Here is a 10,777-nt window from a genome sequence, read left to right as displayed (position 1 = left end):
GGGGCTGCCCGAAGCCGGTAGCGCTTGGGCAGCCCGGCTCTTAAACAGAGCCGAAGAGTCGGGGAGGAGCAGAGCTGCCATTTTCCCGGACATGTTTGGCTTTTTGGCAATTCCCCCCGGACGGGGGTTTGAGTGCCGAAAAGCCGGACATGTCCGGGAAAAAGAGGACGTATGGTAACCCTAGGTAGTGTGGTAAAAGTAGGTCTGGAGAGAGACTGCCACCTTCTCCTCCAAATTTCAAGGATCTATTCAGGGAGGGCACTCCATGCATATACGGGGCAGCGTGGAGAAAGGCACAGAGAGGTTTGTTTAGAGTGACCAGATAACAAGTGTGAAAAATTGGGAGGGGGAGTCTAGTTGACTACATAAAACAAAGCCTTTTATGATGGTCCCAATAACATTGGGATGTATATTTGCCCTAGATTTGTTTGAAGAGAATCCTAGAATCATATGACTGGAAGGGATCTCAAGAGGTTATCTAGTCCAGTCCCCTCCACTCATGGCAAGACTAAGTATTCTTTAGACCAGGGGTAGACCACCTTTCAGAAGTGGTGTGCCGAGTCTTCATTTATTCACTTTAATTTAAGGTTTTGTGTGCTGGTAATACATGTTAACGTTTTTTAGAAGGTCTCTCTCTATAAGTCTGGGGTGTGTGTGGAGGTGCAGGGCAGAAGGCTGGGTGTTGGGGGGAGGTCAGGGCAGAAGGCTGGGGTGTGTGTGGAGGTGCAGGGCAGAAGGCTGGGGTGTGTGTGGAGGTGCAGGGCAGAAGGCTGTGGTGCTCGACTCGTGGGGGTGCTCCCTGCCCTGAGTGGCTCATGGCAGGGGGCTGGGAGGGATATGCCCTGTTCCATCCCCTTCCCCAAGGCCCGTCCCTACCTCTCTCTGCCTGCTGTATGGAGCAGGGAGCACGCTCGGCTCTGCGGGCTCCCCCTCCCACTCGCAAGGGCCATCGCCGAGGAGGAGGGGCCGGAATGTACCATGCTGGGGGAAGAAGCGGGGGAGAGGGGAGGCTTGGCTGCCACAGGACCAAGCTTCTGCCTCCTGTCCCCGCAGGGGAGAGCGGTGGGCAGCGGGGCTGTGGGAGGGGGGCAGGACACCTCTCCCCTCTGCTCTCCCCTTTGGGGGCAGGAGGCAGAAGCTTGGTCCTGCGGCAGCCAAGGTTCCCTCCTCCCCTGCTTCTTCCCCCGTGTAGCACTTTCTGGTCCCTCTGCCCCTCCTCCTCTTCCTCTCACCGGGCAGGCAGCGTGCCACTCAAAATTGGCACGCGTGCCGTAGGTTTGCCGACACCTGCTTTAAACCATATCTAGAAGACAGGGGCTGGCATAATTGACGCAATTAAGGAGCAGGGTAATGACAGTATAAAAGATGAGTGAATCAGGGAAGGGACAAAGTTGTGAATGGCCTTCAAGATGACAACAGGTAGCTTGGACTCATATTTGTTATATGGGGTTCCATATGTTTGTCCCAGGTTGGAGAGTAGCCGGTAACTGAGCTGTTTACAGTTTCTGTCATCCAGATTTGACAGCTCCTAAAGAAACAAGGTTTTAAAGTGAACTTTTCTCTTCCTCCGGGACCTCACATCTAGACAGAGTATAAGAATGATATTTTAGGGATGAAGCTCACTACTGCTGACCCACTATGGACTAATCTCATCTAATCACCAGTGGCCTTTCTCATGTGGAATAGGACCTTGCTTCACAAAGAGTTCCATCACTCTCAGTGGGACTACTTGTGGAGCAGGGTGTGACCCAGTATGAGCGAGGGCATCGGAACATGACCATGTAGTGTATTGGTAGCAAACTGATTCAGTATAAACAGCTGTAGAACTGAGCATTTCAGGATCTACTGTACAAGGCCAATAAATACATAATATGTAAGGATAAGGAATGGATGTGGGCAAAAAACAACTTTTTTTATGTCGAGAGAATCCAATCTGGCCTTTGCTTTATCACGAATTTGGAGAAAATTAATTTCTGGTTTAATCTTGCCTCGTTTAGTGTAATATCAAACATTCTAGAAACTCAGTCACTCTTGCTCTCCATTACAATCAAAATAATTACTTGTTTTTCTGCTTTTATTTCACATAATTTTTCCTTTTTTAACTTTAAATCTTTTTTTTTTTCCTTCTCCTTTGCCAATCTTGGTAGGAACTTATTTAGGTAAGTAACTTACAATTTTAACATGGTATGCACAACAGATTTTTGTAAGAAACCATTAGTCTACTCTACATACTGTTCTGCTAGCTGCACTTCTGTACTTACACTCCTGCAAGTTCACCCACTGCACTTTTAAGGTGATAGACATCTAACAATCTGCTCAGAGCTCCAACTATGTAAAATACTGGCACTATTTTCTCAACAATTAAAGGAGTTATCGATATAATTTCCATTATTTATTTATACACATACCCTCTCTCTCCCCCTTTCACTATTTAAAGTTAAGCTTGAAACTCGTTTCGCAACTTGAAAATGAAGTCTGTTTCCTTATCAGAAAATACTTATTCGGTCATGTGCACTCACTGGTTTGTTACGGTTCGCTCACGAATGCGGGACTGCTGATATTTTTGTTGTTGAGAAGAGCAAGATCCCGGGAAAGGCATTTGTTTTTTGGGTTTGGTTCTGTTTTTGGAGGGGGGCAGGAAGAGGGAGAAAATGTGTGTAAAAATATTACATGGACTTTGAAAACAAATCTATGTATTTTAAAAGGTAGCTTAGATTTTAAACTAACTAGTCTTGACAGTGTACCTTTCAGTTTTCTATGTACATTGCAGTTTATCACAGCAACATTTCTGAATGACTTTTCACACTGCATGTATTGCATGATAGTTCTCTTCAGCAAAGAAAAATAAATATGAAGATTGACAAAAAGAGGACTTGGGCCTGCCTTAAATGGTTTGGTATTGGATTGTGGTTTTCCTTGGGACTAAGTCAGTGCTTCAGAGGTTGCTTGTGGGGAGCTGCATGCTATCTGCTGGTGGAGGAGAGAGATTTAGGCAAAGATTTTGTGGTGCTGAGGTAACGTTTATCTAAAATGAGGGTAAGAAAAGAGGAACAGAAAGGGGCTTAGAGATTTCTAGTTAGATGAAAAGGTGACTAGCAGAAGGAGAGGTGCTCATTTTCTATTCTGCCGCTTCCTGACTTTTGCCTTCGTGATATGTTGGAAGGTTCTCCATTGTTAGACACCCAGGTGTGAATGAATACTTCAGAGATTAGGGGATTTGGCTCTCCCACCTTTGGCAGTGACAGGAGTGCATTTTGTAGAGGTGCTGCGGAAGGAGTTTGCACTTCTGCAACTGGTAGGCAATTTGGGGGAGTTGTGATGCCACCACTGTGGCACAACGAGGGCTTGCTGGACTCCATACAAATAGGGATTGTGTCAAATAGAGCATGCACTTATGTGCTCTTGCAGATTTCCTCAGGAAATCAGCCGTGCTAGCAGGTTTCTCTGTAGTATGACAGAAGCTAGACATCTCACTCTGATGCTGTGCAGTCAGGTGGTGTACTGGAGAGTGCCAACTACTCCTTGGCCCCAGAAGCACTGCAGGAGATTCAGAGTTGAGTGTTCCCTGGAGTCATTAACTCCCTCAGGTCAGGTATCTATTAGATTCATTAAAAAAAGGAGGGATAGGGTTGGTGCAAAGAGGGCAATGTTTTGTGGTGGCTCTTTTTTAATGAGATCTAATCTAGGCTTTAAACTTGCCTTTATTTCATTGGAGTAAATTAAATAGAAATGGAATTTAGCTGCAGTGAAATAGAAATTCATTGACTCCTGGATCATCTTGGAAATATATCCCCTTGCAGCTCTGACACTCTAAGAAAGGCCAGTCATAAGATCATTATAACCTATTGTGACTACTCCCTGTGAAGCAAGCTGTCCTGCAGAATATATCTTGTACTAGAGATCAAAGGTTTTGATGCCTGTGCACTATTCAAGAGCTGAGACATACTTTAAATGACCAGCCATTATTTCCAATGTAATTTTCTGTCATAACACAATTAGTTTTTTAAATGGCTATTGCTGTATTTTTTCTTGTCTTCTACATTCCAGGTATATAAATTTGTTGAAAGGGAACAATCTCAAATAGTTAAGTATTGGTGTATTGCCTACAGATATCTTAACATCAAACATAGTGTAATAGCAAGGCTATAAAAATTGCTTTGAAAAATGTATCTATTTTATGTTGCGGATTATTGGATCAGCGAAATAATCAATTATATAATGTGGCTCACTTTTTCCTGGAAGGAGCAGCTTATTTTTGAGGCTGAGTCAATATGCTGGGTGATTAATAGGTTTTGGGGTTGTTGTTGGGTTTTTTTGCTGTTGTCTATGGACCTGAAGCACAAACTCTTGGAACCAGTAGCATTCATCTCTGAGTCTTGCTTTTGTCACTCTCAACATGTGACACCTGTGTCTTCTCACCATGGAGGATCTGAGTTACTACTGAACTTGGGAGTAGCCTTGCTACTGACTACTACCTGTACACCAACATCCTCCTTTGCCCCAGTAGCTACCTCTCCTCTCTGAATGGAAATCCTTTGACACCAGCTGCCCCTATGGCCCTGTCTTCCTTGGCATCAAGCGTATTGAGCCCTGTGCCTTCCATCCACAGAGCTCAAAGTTTTTCACAAACGTCAGTTGGTTAAACCTCTCAATATCCCTGTGAGCAAGGACAGTATTATCCTCATTTTGTAGAAAGGGAAACCTAAGTACGAGGTGATAAAGTGACTTGCCCACAGTCACATAATAGATAAAATTGCAGAGCAGTGACTAGAACTCGGTCTCCTGACTTCCAGTCCCAACTTGCAACCTAATGACCGTGCTCCTCCCAACAGCTGTGTCAAGCTCTTTGTCTACATCAACTGTCCATTCCTGCTCCTGCCTTTTGAATGTGACTGCTGCTTAGGTGGAGACTTACATTATCTTATATCTGCCCTTTTGCAGAAAGGTGCACTGTTACCATGAATGATGCAAACTACTGATTTTTACAGCAATATTACAGTTAAGACCACCCAAGCACTCAAAAATAGGAAAGTCCAACAGTTGTATTTTTTTCCTGAAACAGTAACTTGGCCTTGTTTTATATCCTATATGTTTTACCGGTGTACTTACTAAGTATGTTAGGGTTTACAGTGTACAAAGGACTCTTCAGATGTAGCCAGTTTTGAAGTAGGCATCTATCTGAGGATTACAGTTAGAATCTTTTAAAACAGGAGGGGTGGGTCTGGGTATGTGAGAGAGAGAGAGAGAGAGAGAGAGAAAATTGTTGCTGAATTCTCAAATAGCAGCAGGGACTTTGCTCAAACATATATTTTGAAATAAAAGTTCATCTTTGGTCAAAGACCAAACAAGGAAAATTTCAGGCTAAAAGGATAATGTTTAGAAAAGTTATGTGTGTGAAAGCAAGGTTATAATGGAAATTCATTTTGCAGTCAGTAGCTGCCAGTTATAATACATATTCTCTTTATGTCTAGAACAATTCCTTTCTGGGCCAAAAAGGGGCCGAATGATGCTCATGTTCACTGCAGTTGATGAAATGTGATTAAAGTTTTGGGAATGTGCATGCTGGTACAAATTAACTGATGTAGGTAATATTAAAAAATCATTTGAACTGACCATAAAATAGTAAAAAGGTGGTGATGGAAAAAATGTATTGGGTTACCTAGGCCATTCCCTGCCATACCTTTGCTGCAGCTCTATACCAGGACTTCATTCTCTTACATACTGATACTTGTATGTTTCCAGTAGTATTCCTGTTTGTTTAGAGCCCTGGTTCAGTTTATAGACTTGCTCTGCACTTAAAACATGGACCTTTCGCAATGCAATGGAATATCTAATACTGTTTCTAGACTACCATTTACTACATCAGAACATTGTGCCTGTAATATTTGTGTTACTGGAGTATCACCTTGTGTGATGGAGAGATTGCTGAGCTCTATGGCTGTCAGAGCTAAGATATTGAAAGTCTTTACTTGTGACAGGGTTTTATGGACTGAGCAGTTCAGTAGATGCAATCTGATTGTACATCCAGGAGATAAAATAGCTCCTTGGATTTTCCCAGATGATAACTGGAGCTGTTCCCAAGCTATTGTGAAGTAGTTTCCAGATCTAAAAGAGGGGATTTGATTTTGGTGATGGTTTCCCATGTATTGTCCAGTAAGGCATGAGTGACTGGAGAATAAAGTGGGTAGCATATTTAAGCTTTTTGGCCTTGGTTTTTTAGATCGCGTTGTTAGGGATGCTATCTTCTCAGTTATCCCTCAAGGAGGGGGGAGATTAGGGTGATAGAAAACTGCCACATCAGAAAATCAACCCAAATGCAAACATAGCTGTTTGTTTGTTTGATTTTGTATTTTTTCTGTCTTGGAAAATCACTGCTGTCTTACGAGCTCTATTCTCTTTCCTGTTTGTTAGGTCTGCCTAACCACGGACAAACCAGACAAATGGTAAGAGAATGTTCATTTAAACCAAAAATGGGTGGGGGGGAGGAGGAGAGAAGGAGGAAAACCCCCCAAACCATTAACTCTCTAGATAGGTTTTAAAAGGGCGATCTTGGTTTTTTTGCTTTTGCCATTCACAGCTATTCATACTTTATCACTTTTTTTTCAATTAGCCAGGATGGTTTTGTGTATAAAAAACAGATCTGGGTGTTTAAATGAAAAAAGACACAGTGCAATGTGTATCAGTGAAATTCTGTTTTGAATGGAACATTTGGTGTGTCCATTCATACAGAAGTCAAGAGAATGGCTGTTTACAGCAAAGCCCTGATGAAATGTGTTTTAGGTGGAGTGTGTTTCATTGAAGGAGGAAGGGATGACATGACGGAAGGGTTTTTGTTTGGCAAATGGTTTCTTATTTTTTAGACAGTTGGTGTGAAATTTGTCTGCTGAGAATGTGTGTGTTTTTAAAAGTAAAAAATCATCTTAGCCTTTCATCCATTATGCTGAGAGCTTTATCAGGTGACAGAAGCAAATAGCCAGTCTAATTGATGGGTTTCTGGCAAAGTTCTGTTCATGGAGTGCTCCTGGAGTGCAATTTGCCCCCTTTCAGAGGGCCAGCACAAGGGTGAAGCGCCACTTTAAGCCATCAAAATGGGATTTAATAGCACATGGTCCTTGTTCTAGGCCTCTTCAGTGGAAAGAATTTTGCACCCTGGAATTTTTGCCCTTTCATGGTATTGCTATAGTGGAATTTGCCCTGTTTGGTAAATTGCCACAATGTACTGGTGTGAATGGAGGCACTCAGAAATTAGTAAATCTGCAGCAGGTCTGAATGACAGCTATTGAATAATGATTGAGTATTATCAAATCTAATGCTTCTGTCTGGGTAGAGTGTATCTTATGGCCAGGATTTAATTTTGTCATGCTATTTTAGTTGTAATAATGAAGCAGATCACTTTGTCACATTAGCATTTGATAAGAAGTGGTGAATTGTATTTTTAATTGAATTCAGTTTCACCTCTTACTGCAGAGGAGACTGGCTACTTGTTTGTGTCTGCTGTGTAAACAAACTCACAGTGTAGTGGGGAGAAATATAAGAAATGGCCAAACCCCAATCACCTGCAGGGATAAAAACGCTGAAATGTCTCGCTGCTCTGCTTGCTTGATAAAATGTTCTACTGAAAATGAAAGGTCCATGCTTCAGTTGAAGTGATTGCTCTGTTTGGGGAGAGAAAAGCTAGACTCCAAGCACAGTTCCTACTCACGCCCAAGCATTTCCGAGAACTTTCACTGCCGTCGTTTTCCTGACACTTAACACAATTTAGAAAATAGTCTTCATGCAGCAATGAAAAGGACTCTCCTTCAGAAATCTGGCAACACCATATTTCAAACATTGTTCCCCATACCACAAAAGTAAAAGCTGAATTTCTTAATGTATTTTGATGGCTTGTTTTGGTGCTGAAATTGTCTGAAATACAAAGGAGGCAGAAAAATTTTGAGAAAATAAATTGTCTATGCCATTTATATAACAAGTGTAGCACCTGCTTCCAGTTTTCAAGGAGTTAAGAAAAAAAGATTTAGCTCTTTTATAGACTTGCATTGGCTGAGAGAGAGAAATAGGAAAATGCATCCTACTCTACAGCAGCCAATGGCATTTATACTAGGGCTGCTAGGATATATTGTCAAACCTTTTTTTGAGAGAAAATTGGGTTTTTGACTAAATGAAATTTTCAGAGTATCTGGTTTCTGCAGAAAATTTTAATTGTCAAGAAAAACCCTTAGATTCCCTCCAATATTTCAACTAGGGTATGCTGGCAGAGTACCTCTTGGGAGTTGTAATTTAGGTGCTTCATGTTTGCATTCTCCTGTACAGGGTGGGCTTCCCAGTCAGACTACATCTCCTATGGTGCACCATGGCCGGGGACTCCCATGATACACCATCTCCCCTCTCCAAGAGGGATTATCATCATGCCTTATGGGAGATGTTGTCCTCCTTGAGGCACTGGGGCTGAATTTCCTAATCAGAATTTTTGGTTTTTGATTACAATTTTTCAGGATTCCAATTTTCCCCCCCAAATCAAAATTTTCTATGGACAACTTAGTTTTCACAAACTTATTTTCACTTTCATCAACATTTTCTTTACCCCTATAGAAAACTTTCTGAACAGTTCTAATTTGCACACCTCAAACTTTCAGTGCCTGATTCTGCAACTTCAGTCTGTTATGAGCACTGTTAATTTCTGTGGGATTTTTCTAAATAGTATTTATCATGAGTACAGGTGGCTGAACTGGGCCCCAAGTGATTCAGGACAGCCATACTTGAGTAGTTTAATTCCTTGCATGCCCACACCTGCATCTTTATAAAGGTAGAACTATAAATTTCAATGGAGTGGCAGGGGCTAACTTCATAAAGCAAGTTCAGTATACATGGAGGCATCAGAATAAGACAAATATCACAGCAAGACCTTCTGATGTCCACCTTAAGGTCTATGATTTTAGGTTTCTAAAAGAATTTTTAACTATATATTGCCCTTCTTAAAAATGAACATCCTTAAAGCAAAAGGGATGTGGGTGAGTGCGCGAGCTCGGTATAACCTTAGAGTCAGATTTTTAAATTTTGCTAGGAGTAAATCCAGATTTCCTTCTGAAATTTAGTGGAATTACCCCACATTTACAGTAGTGTGACTGAGAGCTGCATCTTGCACTCAGTCTTCCAAACTTGATGTGATCCTTTTGTGTACAAATGTAGGTTTACTGGCCATACGACTTGTTCCTTTTTTTTACTACAATCCTGTCCTATTGTAATTTTAAGAGGGCCTCAACTTCTAGTACTAGTGGCCAGTTGCTTTTTCATGAAATTTACATTCACTCATGGGCAGGAGGGGGAGAACTTGCAATGAACTTTAATATCTGATTTGGCAGCTTTAAATCCTTCTCTCCTCTTGTTTGATTGTTTGTCACATGCCACCATGGATTAGCTGCAGTCCATAATTTTACTTCTTTATATATTGTTAGGGACCAAGCCGAAACTTGTTGCTCAATGGGAAATCATACCCAACAAAAGTCCGATTAATTCGTGGTGGATCCATGCCTCCAGTGAAAAGGAGGAGGATGAATTGGATTGATGCTCCGGATGATGTGTTTTATATGGCCACTGAGGAAACCAGGTAGGGAATATATGCCAATCAATTGATTCTCTCTGGGGAGGCTGCCTGTGTGTAACTCCTTTTGGTTTCTACTTTGCATTTATCACCCCTAGCACTGTTCATGCACACTGATGACATTTGTATGACTGCTCAGAAAGTCTCTTCACCAAGCCTGGTGTTGCATATTTAAAACTCAAACAGCTGCCTAAGATGTTTCACTAGAGTGGGTCTCTGGCTGACTGTGTGCCACCGCAGCGCTCAACGGAAAATGGATTCATAGGGACATAAGACTGGAAGAGACCTCCTCGGTCATCAAGTCAGAACCTTGCTGTCACAGGCAACTCATTACATAATCCCGGTCATAAATTTATCAAGCTGCATCTCAAAACTAGTTGGGCTGGTTGCTCCTCCTCCTATTGGGAAGCTTTTTCCAGAAGCTCACTCCTCTGATGGTTAGAAACCACCTTCTCCCTGGAACTGAACACTGCTCCTATGAATGCTGTTGATTTGATTTGGAGCAGGTGTGGATTTCTCTCTGACTTTGAGGCCCAATGCAGTGAAGAGTGTTGTGGTTACTTAGATCGACTTGGTCACCTGCTGAGGTGATCTTCCCTGAATCAGCCAGTAGTTGAGGCAAGGGTTTACCTGGGTTCTCTGCCTTCTTTAAGGAACTGCCATGATTGCCAAGGTTTTGGTGAATATCTTTGGTGTTGTGGAAAGAGCAAAGGGTGTAGAAGCCTATACTGGGAGTGACCTGTTCTTCGAGTGATTGCTCATGTGTATTCCACAATAGGTGTGCGTGCTCACCACGTGCACCGGTGCTGGAAGTGTTTTCCCTAGCAATACCCGTAGGGGGGAGTGGCGCCTGCCTGGCGCAGTATAAGGGGACATGCGCTCTCCCCCCACCTTCAGTTCCTTCTTGCCGCCAGTGAAGGTGCGTCGGAACTGCTCAGCTCCAGCTTTGCTGTAGCTTGTCCCCAGAACTGTTCGTTCGTTTAATTTTAGTAGCTGTCGTTAATTAGCTGTTTAGTTAGTTTAGTTAGTCAATGAGCCTGGGACAGGGCATGCACTGCCCCCCCGGGGTTTAAGTTGTGCGGCTCTTGCAGGCGTTCTATGCCAAGGAGCGACCCGCACGCAGACTGTTTGCGCTTCTTGGGAGAAAACCCATATCAACAAAAGGTGCAAGATTTGCAA

At 42.6% G+C, this 10,777-nt stretch overlaps 1 protein-coding gene across 5 annotated transcripts in view; it reads left to right on the top strand.

Moving 5' to 3' along the window:
* MTA1 (metastasis associated 1) overlaps positions 1-9,608 on the top strand; it is a 131,554-nt gene extending 121,946 nt beyond the window's left edge. For 3 of the 5 annotated variants that reach the window (XM_034778072.1, XM_034778077.1, XM_034778074.1), the window contains 3 exons: positions 2,148-2,159; positions 6,412-6,443; positions 9,453-9,608. In XM_034778072.1, the coding sequence (XP_034633963.1) occupies positions 2,148-2,159; positions 6,412-6,443; positions 9,453-9,608 (200 nt within the window). The remainder of the gene's footprint in view (positions 1-2,147; positions 2,160-6,411; positions 6,444-9,452) is intronic. The other 2 variants (XM_034778073.1, XM_034778076.1) reach the window with 2 other exon arrangements.
* The last annotated feature ends 1,169 nt before the right edge of the window (positions 9,609-10,777 follow it).

The sequence above is a fragment of the Trachemys scripta genome, chromosome 8 (genome assembly GCF_013100865.1).
Source record: "Trachemys scripta elegans isolate TJP31775 chromosome 8, CAS_Tse_1.0, whole genome shotgun sequence".
NCBI lineage: Eukaryota > Metazoa > Chordata > Testudines > Emydidae > Trachemys > Trachemys scripta.
Note: the sequence above shows the minus strand (reverse complement) of the source record. Positions and strands in the feature narration are given on the sequence as shown.